At 38.8% G+C, this 19,023-nt stretch overlaps 1 protein-coding gene across 1 annotated transcript; it reads right to left on the bottom strand.

Annotated features, from left to right (window-relative positions):
- Positions 1 to 7,698: 7,698 nt before the first annotated feature.
- Positions 7,699 to 16,521, bottom strand: LOC117211325 (protein big brother-like). The gene is made up of 3 exons (XM_033455059.1): positions 16,099 to 16,521; positions 15,118 to 15,309; positions 7,699 to 8,256 (listed from the first exon to the last, which is right to left on the bottom strand). The coding sequence occupies exons 1-3, from the start codon at positions 16,288 to 16,290 to the stop codon at positions 7,882 to 7,884; spliced, it is 759 nt and encodes a 252-aa protein (XP_033310950.1). The 5' UTR covers positions 16,291 to 16,521; the 3' UTR covers positions 7,699 to 7,881.
- Positions 16,522 to 19,023: the final 2,502 nt, after the last annotated feature.

Genomic DNA, 19,023 nt, shown 5'->3' with positions numbered 1-19,023 from the left:
GCATGCGAACGCGCCCACGTGCACACACGGCGCCGACAACGCGCTTCATTTCACGCTAAGACGGATCAAACTGTCTACTAGGATTGAAATTACAAAATAAAAATGAAATGAATTGAGGAATATTAAGAAATTTTTAATAACAGCATTACTTCCCTTCTTAGCACTTTGACTGCCACGTTGGTCACATATATAGAAGATACTTTGAAATGAAAAGTGCGCCATTGATCAATTAAACATTTTTATTAGAACTGCACTGAGATTGCATCTATATCTTTGAGGGGTAATATAAAAATATTATTATAAACACACCTTAGAAAATAATCGTAAATGCTGCTTTATAATCATATAATTGAAGTTAGAAGTGTGAACATACCTTACTATTATACAGGGTGGTTGATAACTGGTGGTACAAGCGGAAAGGGGGTGATTCTACGCGAAAAAAGAAGTCGAAAATATAGAATAAAAATTTTTTTTTTAATTTTTCCGTCGAGACAACGATCTACAGTGAGATCCGTTATAACGAGATGTGATAAAGTGCACGCGTACCGAGCGAAAATTCAAAGTCGATTTTCTCGAAAACAAAGCCTCGAACGAAAAATTTTTATTCTATATTTTCGACTTCTTTTTTCGCGTAGAATCGCCCCCTTTCCGCTTGTACCACCAGTTACCAACCACCCTGTATATAGAACGAGCAAATACTGTTTACTAATATCTTTTACGCGTTTCATTAATATATTCTGCACGTTTTACTTACGACGAAATAACGAATGCGAATGGTTTGTTGAAATAAACGAAGCCTTGTTATAGTATGTCGCCATCAACTGTTACCAAGGCGCCACGGTGGTCACCCGTGATCACCAATTAGATAAACGGTCCATCCACGGGGAAGAATATTGTCTTACATCATCAATTTATTATTATTTTGCCATTAGATGTTTTGAATAATAAAAATACTCCCGTGGTGTCCTGAGCGAAACATGTAATTTCGGCGTGGCAGTCAAAGTGTTAATCTAGCAATAATTGAATCTTTGGAAGTTTCAGTCTTCCGAGTATACGTATAACTCTGTTACATCATAGGCTTCGGAAAATTTCATACGTTTGCTACAGTAGCTCGTGAAAGTATTCCAACACCTGACGACACCTTTAAGGAAAATACTATGAATGTTATGCATGACATTGTCGCATGTTATTAGCACTCTAAAAAGAACTGGTTTGTTATGATTATATTGGTAAAATTTGAAAGAAATTTGAAAATTCGTAAAACACATAACAACATAACATAGAAGTTTTTCATGGTAAGTATTGAAATATCTTTATGAGTGAATGTATATTTGGAATACCTCTGTTTGGAAGAATGGAGAGGAAGATGTGAAATGAACGTAGAATGAAAGAAAGTTAAACGATCTGCTTTGAATGAATTTCGCGATCACGAAACGACTGTTTGTGACGTGTTAACTTCTGAACGAACGTTACGCGTGCACGTCCTGTCTTTTACGAGGACCCACCGCGTGGAATAAGAGAGCTCGTCCAGCGTGTTTGAAACTCATTCGAGTCGAACATCGACAAGCATGCAGGCATATGTGCTCATTGTAACGCGATAGACGCAGTCAAACGAGCAATCCCCGTCATGTTAAGCAGTTCTGGCGATATGGCCATCATTTCTCTGCAATTCACTACAGGCACGAGCATCTCTAAATATAGGAAACAATGAAAGATAAACAATTCTTACTTATAAATCGTGTACAGTGTCTCGAAAAGGTATTTGAACGCTTATTATAAAACACTTTTGAAAAATACAGCACAGTATCACTGCTGTAAAATCTGTCGTCAGATCCTACATCAAACACGAAGAAATACACAAAAACGATAAAACAAATATCAAGGTGCCTTATCTGAAGGATTACAATGACCTGCAAGGAAAATCAAACCATAGGCGTAAATTAAACCTGTAAGGGAAGATCATAAAAAATAATCGCTTACGTAATCCCATAGCAGGAGGAAAGAAAGAGCAGTTCCAAAGATTGAACCCTCTCGTCCAAGATACACAGTCCAGTAATCTGCAACCTGCGCCGTATCATTAGAAGATTACAAATCCTCGAGGACCCATCCTCCATCAGGTTATTCCTTCTCTTGCACGCGGCATTGGATTCCGCTTCAACGATCAGCACGACTCTCCGACGGGTTTCAACGACGACGAAGGAGATTGTGAACGAAGAAAGAAATAAATGGAACCAGGCAGATGCGTTTCTGTCAAAACACGCGCGACGTACGAGCATGGAAACGAAACGAGAACGAAGCACGAAGAGACTAGAGACAGTGTCAGGTTGATCGTGCCTTTAGCCTTGTTCTCGCGAGGACATGCTCCCAATCTGCTCGTATTTAGGGAAGACGTATGTCTACATTCCCCGCATCGTGCACGAAATTAGATTCTGGAATTGACTGTAAACGAAGCTACTGAGAATGAAACGGATTGGTTCGAGTAATAGCGAGTACATAATTAGCACCTGTTTTCAATATTCAAACGATTAACCATGATTAATCTGAAATCTATACGATTCATATATGATCGGCAATTTTTATACAAAATAACGTTTTCATAAAGTTATGAAATATGAATTGTTTCCTTAATAGGAATGCTAATGTGCTTCGTTAGCATTCTTACGATTTGTCTAAAGAAGCGTTATCGAAGAGCTCGCGCCTAACTTCCTGTGGTCAGTTGATAAAACGGTATCGTACCTCGTTACAGTTTTCCCAAATCACAGTCGTCGTGTTGTTTATTAAGCTGCCGAAAGGGAACCACAGGAACCACGTGTTTCCGATAAAATTCTCTGTTTTATTCTATATTAGAGTATTTCGCCAGACACGCTTGCTCGACAATATTCAAATTAAAAATAAAATAAACTTTCAAACCTTGAACGTTCAAATCTTTTAAATGAAAGATAAAACACCTTTTACGGTAAAGCAAACTTTCAAACTTCTAATTAACAAGCATCCAACAAAAAATAAAATGAACTTCCCAGTTTGCGATATTTTTGAAATTATAAGCGCACCGTTCAGAAATATGTCCGATAAAATATTTGCAAGTCGATACTACTAGAAATCCATTTTCACGTAAATACACTTCAATTTTAAAAGCATATTTGGGAAAGGAAAGCAATGGGGCCTCTAGGAATTCGACTAGGGTGCGACAGAGTAGAATGCAAGAGGGTGGTTGGGCTCGTGTATCGTTTTGTATTTGCTGAAAACAGTCGTATTGTCCGCGGGAGGTGCGAGGGGTGAGAAAAATCGGAGACCCGGCGGGAAAGGCCTGTAGGCACTCGTCGCATCTGCCTTCGATTTATTTCCAATCGTAATTGATGACTCTTGCCCCCGGCACCATTTTTCGCTGGACCGATATTTCGAGTGGCCGGTTTGAAATGCACCCGGGAAACCGTGTCAAGATTTTGCATAATGGAGGCAGAAGTCACGCTTCTACCAATAAATTATCCCGCTCCATTATACGTGTATCCTCCACTAGTCTCTACTCTTCGATGATTTATTTTGGAGGACCATTTTCGAGTAAATAGACCTTCGTTTCAGTAGAACTTCAAAACGATGGTGTTCGATGGTGTTCGTTGTTATTAACTTTATTCGTAAGTTAATCCATCGATCCTTTCAGGAACGATGTTCTTAAAGCTACAATTATTTTTTATTTTTCAGTCATATCTGTTTGAAATTTTATTTTATGAAGTTCGTAGAAGTTGAAACGTTTATAACGTGTAAAGTAAATTTTCTTTTTTAATCCTTATTTTTATCGTTGCCAATTTGCTTCGTTTGGAGCGAAGTTTGGTAACAAACAGAACAAAAATGTCTCGAGGGAGAGTTTCTTGAGATCGAGCGCTAATTTTCCGTTGGTTTCGCGACGTCGAAGGACCGTTCGTGGGAAATGACAACGGTTCTTGTTCCCCCGTATCGGTTCTTCACGAGTAAGGCTTCTTATAAGAATTCCGACGGTCGCATTATCGTCTTACATCGAGTCAATACTTGTTTGATCGTTGTCTCTTTCGCCTGCTTCTTTTCGAAATTTCAATAACGTTCTCCTTGCCCACAGGAAACTTTCGGAAAATTTTGTTAATGTTGCTCTCGCTCGAGAAAAATTTTGGACACTGTTACACATTTCATTAACACGAAAATCATCAACTTCGATTATGGTATTAAACCGTATAAGATCGTTTGCGTTAACCTTAATAAAAACCTGTACGTGCTTCGTAATTGAGAGAACAAAAAAACTAAACTTTAACAGGTTTGATAGTTCTAGTGCCGAGAAAGATATCTTATATTCGATTTAAAATAATGTTGTAACCAATTTAGAATGAAGGAATTCGATGTTATACGATGAGGCGTTTAACTCGAAACAATAAAAGCAGATTTACCGGGGAGATTTCGGGACGATTTCCATTTGATAGGATCAACGGTGCGATACTGCTGTATTTCTACGCTTGAACGCCCACGGCATTATTCCAGAAAATAACCCCCCTAATGCAGCACCCCTTTGCTTCGTAAATACATGAGCGTTTACTATTGTGTAGATGCACATGTATACGTACAAACATATTGGAAGAAAGTATTAGTCGATCGAGCGGCTGAAATCGGCCGTGATTTCTTCGATCGGTCAATTGTCTCTCTTTTATTGCCTTTTGAACCATTCTGATATATTTACTTATGCTTGCTACACCGTGCATGTTCATACATTTTTCTGGAAGGGCGGGGGCGGGAGGAGGAAGAGGAGATTTCAATTGATAAAAATGCCAATTTCTGCAGAATTTCTCCAATACACTATTATGTATGATCAGTTCATTTTGTAATTTCCTTTCCGAATTCCAATACTTCACTCAAAAAAACGCTTTAGGAAGTCGTTCATACATATTCTTCTAGTTTTCATTTCATTCTTCTCCGATCAAGCTCGAACGACAATACGGGAATAGGTTCACGGTCGTCTCGAATGGAAAGTGTTTCGTCATGTTTTCACGGAACATTAATCAACGAAGCTATTTCGAACATTGAGAATAGCCAGCGAACGGCCAGCAACGCGTGCATCTCTTAGCATTTTCTTACCAGTCGATCGGAGAAACTTGCTCGTACAGAACGAATTTCTTTTCCTATCGACGGTTGGAAAGCGAAGAATTCGAAAAATGACATTCGGGGAAAAGGAATGAAGATAAAATATTGCAGGGAAATTAATGAAAAATGGAATGTTCCAGAAAATAGCGAATAAAGGTGTGATAAATATTCTAGAGATATGGATAAAGGATACGGCCAGGTATAAAAGTGAAGGATCTTTTCAAGGAAATAGATAAGTAAAGCAAAAATGAACTATTCCAAGGAAATCGATCGATAAGAGATGAAATAAATAGTGGAGGAAAAAAAAACAGAGGTGCAATTAATGTTCGACGAAAATTACGTTTAATCGATAAACAGCTTTATACAATCGGTGCGTGAAAGATCGGAGCGCGATTTCCACACGGCCGCTCGTCACTTCTGGGTTTTCCCCAGCGTGATTCACGATGCCGCGTCGCGTCGTGGTGAACACGACTCAAAAGGGAGCACGAAGCCGCCGCTATAAATTAACCTAACTCTTTACAAATATGTACAATGCAACGGAAAGATCGTGACGGTTCGCGTGTATATTCGACGCATACGAAACGAAATGTCGGTCGACGACTCGTCAAATGTTCACTTCCAAGAGAATTCTCTTGTGAATCACACTCCTTGCTGGACATGACGCACTGATCATCTCTTTCCCTCCAGAATTCCAGCACGTGACATTTGCTTTTCGTTTCATCGCCCTTCCACCAATAAAAGATTCGTTACTCGTTGGGAAGACTGGAGATCAAAATCGTACGTTCATTTCTGATAAAAATTGAAAATATTTTGCTGTAATTCGAATACTGACGTGGAAGAGTGACATGTTCGCTGTTTGCATTTGCATAATAAAAACGCTAGTGACATCGAAATAGGAATATTAGTAATATCTCGTATGTTTTGCGATGTTGAGAAAACACGAACGATTCGGCTATCGCAGTCGTACTTGGATATCTTCAACAGCATTTCTTCAACGTGTTTGAAATAGAAATTGAAAACTAAAATATTTCTGCTGTGTACAGCTGAAAAGAAGGTGAGTGGAACGGCTCGATCCCAATGCATTCGCATTTTCTACTGTAGTATAAATATTTTTGACCGAAATGAACACATCTTTTAATTATACTGTCTGATGAATGGTGTCGACAAAATATTCCTCTTGTCCCTATACCCACCTGCTATAGTCTTCTTTCCAGCTCTGGGTAATGTATATCTTTTAAATTGGAAATAGAACAGAAGATATGACAAAAATAAGTCCATTTTTCCTTCGTTGATTTTCTGACTTAAAATGAAATCACGAAGCAAAAGAAAATGTAAGTAAATATAAAAGTTCAATAAATGCTGATTCTGTAAATGGATGAATATCCGCATCGGTCGTGCGTTCTACATTGATATGTTAATCGGAGCAAAGACTCGAGGTTTCGCATGCGACGCCATTTATACTATTTTTCCCCGCTGGAAAAATCTTCATCGTATCGTCGGTAAGGACAGAAGATAAAAGGTACGCGTAAACTTCGTTGCATGGCCTGGCAAATACGATAGAACAGAAACAATCGTAAAGTTTCTCTCCTCTATATATAATCTTCCTCATTCCGCATTTTTAAAATCTTGACCTTACTTAATTCATGAATGAATTTCAATCCCTGCGGCTAAACAACACATCAACAAGGAAAGAAAGGAAGAAAATACATATTATCATCGTATGTACATAAGATCGAATAAAAATCTCAATTTTGCAATAATAATTACACAACTCTCTTCTTCCATTGCAATAAAATAATATCGAACGTAACGATATAACTGATCATTATCAAAGTTTAATAAAATAAACAACGGAGAGAAAAATGTTAAAACAAACATATTGCTTAAGTGTTATACGACGATAATAATAGTTCTTATTATCGTTAATTGTACATAGAAATTCGGTCTTGTTGCGTGGACTGCAATACTTGCGATGGCATGTTGGAAATTCGAAGATAGATGAGTATAACAAAGATCGATTTTCATTCGTGATTCGAATCAATACACGATTCTCGTCGTTAGTATTCTGTAATTAATATAACTAACTGTAATAATTTTAAATAAAATTCGACTGCAGAATTAATCTATGAGATTTTACCGACCCCCTAGAGATCCTCCAGAAACAGCAACTTGATGTGCGTGTTTCTCAAGAATCTCTTCTTGAACGATATTAACAAGATAGATAAACGCGTGTCACTTAACCTAATGATCCTGATCGTTGGATCGTGTTTGACGATTGATCGTGATTGATGTCTGTCGATTATAAAAGTTGTCGGAAATGATACGTCATCAACAGTGGGAAAAATCTGGTGACGAAAATTGTCAGGAGTTTCGAGAAACGCAAGAAGTTTTCTACGAAAAGTCAAAAGTATCGACACGCATTATTTCCAAAGAAATAACTTAGTTCGACGCCTTAGAAATGTTCGACTAAAAGTAAAAATTCCATTGTTCCGAAAAATTACTCAAATCCAATAGGCTGGAAAATATTGAGTGCAGGTCGAAAACAGTAAATCACCACAAACAAATCACTACTAGCATCTCGCGATTCTCAATCTCGTGCAATTACACTCCAAAAAACGTGAATACCTTACGAACGCGTATCAAACCGTTAGCCACATTCCTCCCAAGAGATCTTTCGTCTCTCGTTTCTCCCACCAGTGTTCGGTTGGCTCGAGGACGATCCGGAAGTAATTCCAAATCGAAGAGGAATCAAGTGGTTTCGTTGGTCACTTTCTCGGAGCCTCAGTAGGCCCTCAATCTGACTTCCATCTCGGGATCTTGTCGGTGGGTAAGATGAGGCTCGATGGTTCCGCTGGTTCCAGAGCCACTTCCGGCCACGTGGTGGCTGTGATGACCGTGGTGATGGTGATGATGATGGTGATGATGATTCAAGTGAGGTGGTTGAGTAGCTCCACTTCTGTACGCCCTTTGTTTCTCGTCGAAATCGCGTACTCGTTGGTTATAACGTTCTAATTGGTCGCGCAGAAGAGCGTCTTCTTCAGCGGCGCGTTTCTCGTCGTACTCCAGACATCCAACACCGTCCAACCTCTCCAGGTCTATCCATCCACGCCACATCACGCACACACCGTTCATTATTAAGCGAGACCTGAGATGTACCTGTAAGCAAAATGACATTTTTTCGCGTTATATATTACACAAAGATTAATCCAAAACGATTAACCATCGACTTAAAGGACTACGAGAGCATCTTAAAGATATCAGACGACAAGGGAATATAGAATTTTCTGGAAATTCTAACTGTGTATGATTAGAGGAACAAAAGTTATATGGAATTTTTAATAAATTTAGAAACTGACGGATGACAAATTTCAATCAAAAAAGTAGAATTTCTTAACAATTTTAATGGCACTAAACAAGAGCAGACGCTAAAGAAATATACATATAATTTTCAAGAAATTTCCAACACAAACAATATAAATTACATGCCAAACTGTTACATATATTTTCCCTATCTTTATTTTCAAGAATGTAGGCATGGTATAGCACCACATTTGCCAGCGATGATTCATGCTATTTCCCGGAAATCAGGCGTTCTTCCCGCAAGACTTTCGATTGTATTCGACCAGACGTCTACGTCTTAAACCCAAAGAGAATGGTCGTAATTAAAATACCAAGATTGTCGGTGTAATCTCTGCTGGAGCAAGAAACTCGTATCTACAACACGCTTGAAACTGTTCCGTTCGACCGTTAAGACGTAATCTTTGCTCCTTTTCCGTCCCTCGAGAAGCTTATACCTTCGATGCACCGTGGAAGGGGTCCATTAAGTCCAGCGATCCGCCTTCGACTTTCAATCATGTTTTTCTCCCTCTCCCGCTCTGTGCCGTGAACGTTTCTTATTTCCAGAGAACGATTACGCAGATTGGAAGGTACAAGCTCCGAGGAGAGATGAAATTGCGAGGTGGACGATGACTAGCGGAGCCGTGACGAGGACAACGAGAAAATCGGCCTTTTCGATTCATCTAAAGTATTGGGTTGCTTGAAAATTTCACAGTGATCCTAACAATCAATATCAACCTAGACGTGGATCTCTCAAAACCCAATATAATATAATATGATATATATATATATTATGCGTCACCTTTTGTAACGCAATACGGAAAAATTCTGTAACTATAAAACAAGTCTTTTCTTTAAAGCGAAACTTATTTCCTTAACATTATTCTACAAATTACCATTATTTTTGTTTATACTAGCTAGCAATAGAAAAATTTCGTTCCTATGTTCGATTTAAACTTCGAATAAAAGGAAAATATATCTAAGATTATTTTAAGAAGCGTTACAAACATATTCGAATATGTTCGGATTAAAAAGATTAATAATTTTGAAATTACAGAATTAAAGTTGAAAACGTGAAAATATGGTAGCGACTGCTCTTCGGTTTTACGGTTTAGGCACGACGTTGACCTACGAGCGATTTGCGCGAAGTAACAGGGACGGAAAGGAAGAGAAGGGTCGAACCGTCGGCCCTCGAAAAAGTCGAAACGGCCAATTATCTCTGCCTTGCTCAAGAGGGTTATTTTATTTCCTGGCAAATGGTTCTGTTTCCGGTCGTGTTGTAAAATTTAGAAACTGTTACGGAATCCAACTTCTAACCGTGAAAAACCAGACGAAGCTTCTTCTGTTCTCTCGAACACCCTGCTCGAAATAATCGGACTCGCGTTTTCCATGTCATTTTGATTTTCATACTCTTCTCATAATTGGTACAGTCCAGAAATATTATCAATTTTGTCGAAGTGCAAGAATGACAACTACAGGTTGTACATTATTTAACGACGAATGGAAGAAATGGAAAAGGTTTTTGACAAATGGGGCAGAAAAGTCGGTAAGACGAAGAGACAGGAAGGCGTCGAACGAGAAATCGTCGTTATTCGTTTCGCCTCCAGTTTCTTCTTTCATTGAAACATACAGCTGGTTGTCGACGCGACGTAACAATGTAACCGCGCGGCATGATGCTCTTTATGCAATCATAATCGAACCACGGGAGCCATCAGCGGGCGGTGTGAACCTCGATAGACCCGATAATCGAATCGTTTGCCGCCTTTTCTGAAAGACGACTGAATTACTCCGTAATTTGCGCGAGATGGCAAAAAAAAACCTTCGTCACAGGGAAACTTCCAGATTGCCTTAGGCAGGAGGAAAGTTGAAACATCAGGAAATTATGGAAATTCTGATTACGCATAACTAATTTAGAAGAGAGATAAAACGAGGAATCTGAATAGCGAAAGTTGCGAAAGAGGAAAAATAAAATTAAAATTATTGAAGATACGAAACACGAAGAATACGACAAAGGATACGAAAGAAAGACTCTAAGAAGAAGAAACAAACGAACCTTGGCGCAACTAAAGTAAAATCTAAACAAGAGGAAATACGTCGAGGAAAGAACTTCGGGAAACTTGTTCGTCGAAGCTTCCAAAACAGACAGATCGTGTGACGTCAAATATCATGCGCAATCGTAAAAGTATTACTCTACACAGAGGTGGTACGACTCTGCGTACAAATCGTTGTCTGACACGTAACGGGTAAGTACAAGATTCGAAGGACATATGCGATTCACGTATCTCTCTCGTTTCATTATAAATTTCTATTTAGCCAACTCTCCCACCAACATGTGTGTTCATATCACGACATCACGTTTTTTATTCAGTCTGTAAACTGTAAACCATACTCGACAGTTGTCCAATGCGATTATTCAATCGAATAAAGGTCAAGAAAAGAACCAAGACAAGCGAGTAAAAATAGACCCTCCCTGACAAAATTGTTTTATTTCATATAAGATGTTTTTCTCAATTAATTAATATTATTCGTTTGTAAATTATTATGCACGAGCCCCAATAAACGGAAGATTATTGTACAGCGAAAGTGTCGAATTTTGCCGATAAAAGGGCTGAAACGAAATAAAAAACACGTGTAAAGGGAAGGGAAAGAAAGAAGAAGTCAAACCGACAAAACAATTTAAAGAACAACCGTCTTTAATCGTCGCTATAAGTAAGTTTCTCACGCGAACCGGAATCGTAGAAAGAAAAAAAAATGAAAAAATCCATTCCACACCTTTCTCTTTCTGCCCGCCAGGGGCGTGACCCATTATCGCCAGGATAATAGGCTGCGATATTTAAACTGTAACGCGTGTCTCGTTCACGACTTTCGGCGAGCAACCCTTTTGTTGACTTATTTACATATTATACGATGGATGACGAGAGAGAAAGACAGACAGAGAAAGGAAAAAGGAAGAACGAGGTTGAAATGAAAAAAGCAAGATGTAAAATCGACCCGACGCGGAACGAAAGGGGTGAAAAATCGGGAAAGGGTGGATGGCTGGCATAGCTAAATATCCCGAGACAAACGACCGGCTATTTCGATGGTTCTTTTGTTTTTCGGTAGGCGTAGCCGTTTTGCCTTTTTGCGCGCGGTCCACGTCCAGCAGTACAATGGGCAGAACGAGAGACATTCGTCAACGCAATCCTGCCGGAAAGGAGAACACCGTGATGGGGCATACGGTCAGTATGTCGGGACCTTCTGTCTTTCCTCGAAATGTATCGTTGTACGGTCGTTTTTCTTTCCTGGTACTTTGTTTTGTTTTCATTTAGCTCACTTTTACGAGGAAAGAAAAATCGGAGATCTGTGCAAAAAAGGAGCCATAAAATAACCTTGGGAACTAAGTAAATTGCGTTGACAGCTTTCTAGTACAGAAACTGGAAGGAAGGAAACTCGAAGACCATTTGGAATTATAGGGGAAGCTTTTATGGTTTGAGTTTGTCGAAGTAAAGCGTGTCGTTTGATCGAGTTTTGGCTCACGTTATGTCTCGCGAAATTTTACGATTGGAGAAAAAGATAGAAGATACCGTTCGAGGAACTGTAATAGTTCTCTGAATTTATATTTACACCAGTGAAGGGACTACCGAGTATCCTGGCAGAGATGTAAATCATTTTAACCTAGGACAGTGCGTTTCGATTTCGCTGAGAAATTTATGTCCTAAATTCTAATCCTAATTCCAATCACGTGTCTCTGCCAACTCAGCTATCTATTCAGTCACCTATTTCTAACATTATTAAACTCGAATTAACTCTTCAAGCGTTAAAGATAATTTACTTTCTGCTTTTAGAATATTAGGACCGGACATTAAGTTATTCCTCGTTCATTTTCATCTCAACTATTTCTGATAGATGGTAATTCCTTGTTACTCGCAATTTATCCAAATTTGTTGGATTTGGCGTTAATAAAATTACGTTTTCAAATCATTTTTAACGGAATATTATATTTAAATAATAATAGAGCCAAGCGTTGATCTGTTCCAATAAGCAAAGCGCGAATAAACGAGATTCCACTGTATATAAACACAAAATTCCAAAGATAAAGATTAACGACTAAGATCAGATTGATCGAGCAAGGAAGAGCACGTAAAACGAGCGTGAACTGTCGAGGAAAGTTCGATAAGATCGACGAGAAACGACGAGTTCCTAGCGCACCCTTTTATTCATTTTGCCGGTCTTTATCGAGCTTTATCTAGCTCGCGAATCTCTCCCTTAATTATTTCCTCTCTACGGGGAACGAGAAAGAGACAATGGTGGACACGTGCAGCCGTGCGTCGCTCTTTATTACGCCTCTTTCTCTCCTCCGCTCATTGTCGATTAAAACAAAACGCTGGCCGCGGGCAGCCGTGTAAACAACCAGGCAATTCCTCGTGTCTCTCTCTCCTTTCTTTTTATTTCCAGTAGGAAAATAATGAATCGTTAGCGCGATTCTATGCTTCGTTGCCTGATAGCGGAGCGTAAACAGAATCTAGAGACGATGATGGCTCCGTGGGATGTGGATGCCGCTGTGATTCACTCGTGATACGAAAAGTTTAGGATTGTTCGCGATGGTTAAAACATCGAAAAATGTTGTAAGGACTTGAAACGGGATATTTAAGATTTAGTGAGACTCTGGCTCCTTTTGTATAGTATTGTTAAGTATCGGCACTTTTTGATATCAATAAGGAACCAAAGTCCCCTAATTTTGGGACCAAAGCAGCCGGCATTTTTCGATAGAGTAATTTAAGTTCGTAAACTTTACGTAAAGGGTTGAACTGCGCCTGATACCAACATACACCAGACACTGACATTTGGTCACAACACGTCGGTGCTACCAGATGTAAAAGTGTTAACATCGAAATTCTTTGAAATAATGATGCATCGATATTGAATTACTCTCGAATCAACAATCGTATAAATGTCGAATCATTGTTGACTGAGTAGCAATATATAGAATTTATGTGAAATCAATAGCAACCCGATATTAAATTATTTCGAAATTTCTTGGAAATCAGCCATAAATCAACACATATTCAGTATTGCAAAAAATTGTAAACGTTAAGGTCCGACAGGAGCGAAACATTGTTACTTTCGATTTCTCCAAAGCCGAAAGTGGCGAAGAATTCTATCGGAGGACGCGGCGTTCGCCCTTCGGAAGATCCCAAGAGAGACGGAGGAAGATTTATGACCCATTATATACCGGGTGACTTGTAAAGCGTCCAGGCATCTGGTACGGATTCTCGGGTTGTTTGACGGACTTGAAAAAACGCTAATTGCCTCCAGTAGCTGTTAATGGGATCGCTGAATCTCTTGATTTCCAAAACTCACGCGGTATCGTCAATCTTAAAGCGCCTTTTTAAATGCCCTCTAAACTTCAACTCGTGATGTATCTTTTAATAACATTAATACGTTTTATTCAACAAGGTATTAGGTGATTAGGTAAAACTGTAAAAGGGAAAAGAAAGAAATGAAACGAAAACTGACAGAGGAAGAAGAGATTTGTAATATTTGCACGCGTGCTTTTTAGAAAATGGCGAATTCGCGACGCACCTATCGATCGCGATGGCGACGCCTCGACGCCCCTCTTTCGGCGCCGGCGTACAAGGATACGAGTCCTTTTCAGTAGCTTGAAAAAGCCACGCAACGCTCATCAGAATACAAACGCGAAGATTATATAAACTCTATTATATAAAAAAAGTATGAATATTGACCTTTCTATAGCTGACCCTTCGAACACCAAATGTTCGTTAGACGAGACATCGAAAAACGACTCCTCTTCCTTGGAGTTTTAGAATTTTCCTCGGATCATATTTGTTAGTTTAATCTTTAGAGCAGCCATAAATTTAGTCGCCGCGCTGTTACGTTTTAAATCTTGTTCACCGTCCGCAGGGATGCCGAGTCGAGAATTTCGGGACCGGATGTCTGCCGTTCTGCCGAGAATGGTGACAAGGTGACACTATTGTTCGGGAGGTAAAGACGGATACTAAATTTCTCGTGATGGCGACGCTACATCCCGGGACATATGACGCCAAGGACACGAAAAACTAGACCTTCTGTCCGAGCTCGTTTAATGACCTCCCTCACATTTGTCAGCTCGGAACGGACCAATTAAGGTGACAATCGCTGTTACGAGTGTAAAGATACGCTACCACAAACGTAGGTAGGTATCTGCTAATCGTTACAAATCACTGGAATTGCTCAATTATAGTTCACGATGTTTCTTTGTCGATTTATGTACGATATTAGTGATATATAATTTGTTGTAAACAAGATTGAACATAGGAATGTTTAAAATTCTATATTTTAAGTACTACGTTAGTTTAAGATTTTAAAACCACGAAGAATTGGAAATAGCTCGATTAAAGCTCAATTAGCTACTCTATTAGCTAATTTAATTATTAGCTAACTATTTAATTATTATTACTCTATTAGCTATTTTAATAGCTACTTGAACACTTTTAAAGAGCCTAGAACTCTTATCGATGTCCGTCTACCGCGCTGTTACAATCATTCGTTACGTCAAGTGTACGAAATACTTTTCGATAAAAATGAAAATTCAGGGGAAAGGAATTGAAAAGGAAGAAAAAGGTGAAGTTCCGCGTAGATCGGTTAAAGATGCAGAGATTCATAAGCGATTTGAGGCAAAAGATTGAAAAAATATTCACCGACCTTGCCCCGTTCTTTTTCAAAATCGCAGTCGTTGATGTCACCGCCGTAATTTCCAGATGCATTGCCAAAAACGAGCTGGAGGTTTGTTCCAGTCGCGGCGAATGCGATCTCCGTATAACCTTCCCGACAGCCATTTTGAAAGCGTACCTGACGTTCTTCGACTGGTCTATCTCGGTATCCAGTGTATCTGACCTGGACAAGCAAAAATTCGGAAAATTTGTCTGATAATCATTTCATTCGCAATTTCTATGATTACGCCAAAGATTAAACCAATTTCATTGCGCTATATAATTCGAAATTTACTTCGATTTGTAAGTAGTGGGTATGATTCAGTGGCGATTCTCAGAGATTTAAGTAACCGTCGGAAGCGGATGAAATCAGCGGCGGGAATTAATTCGCTAGAAAAGAGAAACGCGTAAAATTCAAGGAAACGATATTCTTTTTGAATGAGTCATTTGAATAAACCCAGTTGGCTATTAATTAACGGCACGGTTTCAAGGATAATTTCAATTTGGAAGATTTAACTATTTAAATTATCCAGATGATTCACGTATAAATACAAATTTGATGAATTGTATGAATCATTGGAGAACCGGATTTGAATATCGAGTAAGCTAATGAAACTACGTAGCAGGCAGAAGTAAACGAAATATCAAGGGAAACTTTAACAATCGACCATCACAACAATCAATCGATCATGACAAAGTTAAGCTTCGAAACGTGATTTATAGTGTTCGTAGTATTAGTGGTAGTATTTATAGTATTAATGGTCTGAAGTTACATGATTTTTTCATTTACTTCCAAATAAATAAACATTCTAATTATCCAAGTTCATTAGCGTTTTTGCTTCGTACGTTCGATCTGTTGTCCACGAATTCAGTTTTTTATCCGAATCAATTTGTAATTTCGGTTTTCTATCTACCGTTTGCTTGTTAATGATATTATCTAAATTAATAAATAAACAAATAATCCTCGATTTACCTCGCTTTCGCGACTCAATCTCCTGAACAGTTCCTCCGTTTCGAATTTGGCCTTCTGATTCGGCACAACCTTGGGCATCTTGAAGAGGAACCTGGGCCGTTGTTGTTCAAACAAACCCATGCCATCGAAGGGAAGCACGCTGACACCCAGCCCTCCAGCTCCACCCGTGTGTTCGCTCATAGTGTGCATCATTTTGCACGGTTATTTGAAACCGGTAAATCAGATCAATTTACAAAGATCGATCGATCCGATCGAGCAATTTTATTTACACTCTGATGGAAACAACGTTAATTTAGTTGTTGATCGGTTTGTTGTATGTGTTCGCGATGTATACGCTTTTGATGACCTTTCACAATACACCAGATTGTTGAGAGAGAAATTTACACAGAGCACCAAAATCCGCGCGTTCGACTGCGCCGTGTGGCGTCTCAGTGGAGACTAAGGACAATCCGGTGGCAAAAGCTGCGGGTTTCCTAGTCCTGATACAAGCCACGCCTCTGACCTGCCTCCGTCTCCCCCACCACGTCCCCCTTCGAATCGCTAAAGGGTGAGCTTACGAGGAAGGAGAAAACCCACCCTAACGCGTCTATTGCGGGGTTCATCCTGCACGGAGGGTAGAAAGGTTACGGGGTGACTCTGAAATTGCGTTACGGGATTTTGTAGTCGTTCGTACGTTACGCTGCCTGATACAACAATCTTATAGAATAATTTATCATTTATCTAATTACGTATTAGTTATTTAGTATAAATTCTAAGTTTCTAGGATCGAGCTCCATTGGACGAAACAACCGTTTTTTAAACGTATTTCGTTGGATGGAAGATTGAAATTACGAAATACATAGTTTAAAAATTTCTGTTTATCGTCGAAACGAGGCGTTAAATTATACGTAACAATTGTAGAGTTTTTTTTTTATTATTTATTTATTTATTTACATTTTACAATTTGTCCAGTAGGACATTTGGTAAAATATTATAGTTTAGTGATATAGCAATATAGCATGTGGATAGCTACCCCCAGTGGGATACCGTCTTCGAATTTGATTGATTTATTTCTTTAGTGTGATGAGTGTTTGTATGTTAGGTTACGTCCTTTGTGAGATCTGTTGGGTGTTTCCTCTTTAATCTTCTTTTTATCTTTGATGCGCCGAATTGTAGAGCGTAACACGCTTTTACTTCAGAGGTACAACAGAATTTTAACGATATGCTACGCACAAGTCCCGATCATAACCGCATATCGTCATTTGCTGAGACGTAGGCACCACTCAAACATGGAAATAGATTAAGAAAATTCAATTACATATTTATTTCATATTTTATGTTACTCGATATTTTATCTTTGTTAGTAAATTTTATTACTACATTAGCCGTGGTCACTTTCTAAATTATTTTCCTCGTTTCTATCCTATTACAATTGCAATCCAATAATTCGACATATTTAATCATTTAGCGCTGCCAGAGTTATCAATATTCTTAATATCAACTATCAGATCCTGTCCGATTCAAGAGATATGGAAACTCTAAACTTATTCCACGTGTCCATCCTCCACTTTCCAAAAGTCTCATCTGTCGCACGTGAATGAGAAAACAATTGCAAAGAAAGAAAGAAAAAAAAAAAGGAAACTACATAAATTTTCCACGTCAGCTGGTAGCATGCTGAAAGCGATTGCTACTGGTTGGCGAGTTAAAGGCAAGGATGAGAAAGGATGGGCGAGGCAAAGATCGTAGTACGAGGATAATATAATATACTGTAGCAGGATCAGTTCGTACAGGGATTGGCTCACTATCCCCCGTAGATATGTGAAATACGTGTCAGGGGTCCCTATTTGGTAGACAGGACTTCGTTGGAACACCGTGTATCCCCTCGAGGGAAGAGATCTTCATCGTTCGTCGAGTGGCAAGAGCTCATCCGTTTGAGAGGATCATTGTCGAGGATCCGCGATTAAGATCAACGACCCTTTGCACGATCCGCGTTGCACAGCCCACGGATACCCATGTATCCGGTCTTTTTTCCTTCTCTTCTTTTTCTTCTCTCTTTTTTTCCTCGCTTCGTGCCGACGCTAGAGACTTCTGTAATATGGCCTTTAACCGAGAAAACGTCTTTTAAGCGAAATAAACTGACGGTTGCTGTACTTTTACCAGGTATTTGTACGTGTGAAGGAGATTGTTTAAATAGTTAGATATTACTGGAATATTTCAGATATTTCCGTTCTTTAAACGACTTTCTTCTTTTGTTCAAAAACGTTTCGTTTTGAGGTTTGAAATAAAAAAAGGAAAAGAGATTTGAAGTTCGTAACAGGTAACAGATGGGTCAATATTTTTATGTTCTGTTTCTCTCGGGTGATTTACAGTTTTAACTTTATTGCCTGCTTTTATGACATCCCTTGCTAGCAGCAGTTTGTTAGAGTTTATTGAGCCAATATTCGGAATTTTCGGTCATGAAGTTGCCTAATAGAAACGAACTATCTGCCTTCTAAAGCTATAAACAAACATCAATTGTTATTTTATCATCCTACCTGATTTTTCCACCAGGTTTGTTTTCTACTTAGGAAAACATAGCTTTTTAGCTATTTAATTTTCGATAGTTACACAGTTGCTTCAACCAGAGTAATCCCTGTACTTCTCCATCGCTTCTCCAGTCAACTTCTCCGTCAAAATCGATTCGGTCCCTTTTCAAATAAAAATTGAAATAAAATTTGTTATTTCCAAAGAATAGTTCCATTTCTAAGGCAATCTCTCGATAAATTATTAAGCTCAACCTGTGATCCCAACTGATTCGCTGTATAATAATACGTATAGTGATCGATGCGACTGTAAACACGCAACTTAAAGAAAAAATGATACAAATCTTCCAATTAAAGTCGATTCGATGTTGCTTTCGTAGATCCGTTAATTTCGTGTTTTTCTATTAAAAAACAACTTTCTCGA

Source organism: Bombus bifarius, unplaced genomic scaffold (assembly GCF_011952205.1).
Source record: "Bombus bifarius isolate JDL3187 unplaced genomic scaffold, Bbif_JDL3187 scf7180000008232, whole genome shotgun sequence".
NCBI classification, from domain to species: Eukaryota; Metazoa; Arthropoda; class Insecta; order Hymenoptera; family Apidae; genus Bombus; species Bombus bifarius.
This window is presented reverse-complemented; position numbering and strand designations above follow the sequence as displayed.

What these genes read in the sequence shown, in the direction of transcription:
- LOC117211325 (XM_033455059.1), bottom strand. Translation starts at nt 16,290, where the DNA reads ATGATGCACACTATGAGCGAACACACGGGTGGAGCTGGAGGGCTGGGT. An exon ending in GATTGAGTCGCGAAAGCGAG is followed by an intron (nt 15,310 to 16,098) that starts GTAAATCGAGGA and finishes TTGCTTGTCCAG; the next exon opens with GTCAGATACACTGGATACCG. An exon ending in TTGAAAAAGAACGGGGCAAG is followed by an intron (nt 8,257 to 15,117) that starts GTCGGTGAATAT and finishes TTTTGCTTACAG; the next exon opens with GTACATCTCAGGTCTCGCTT.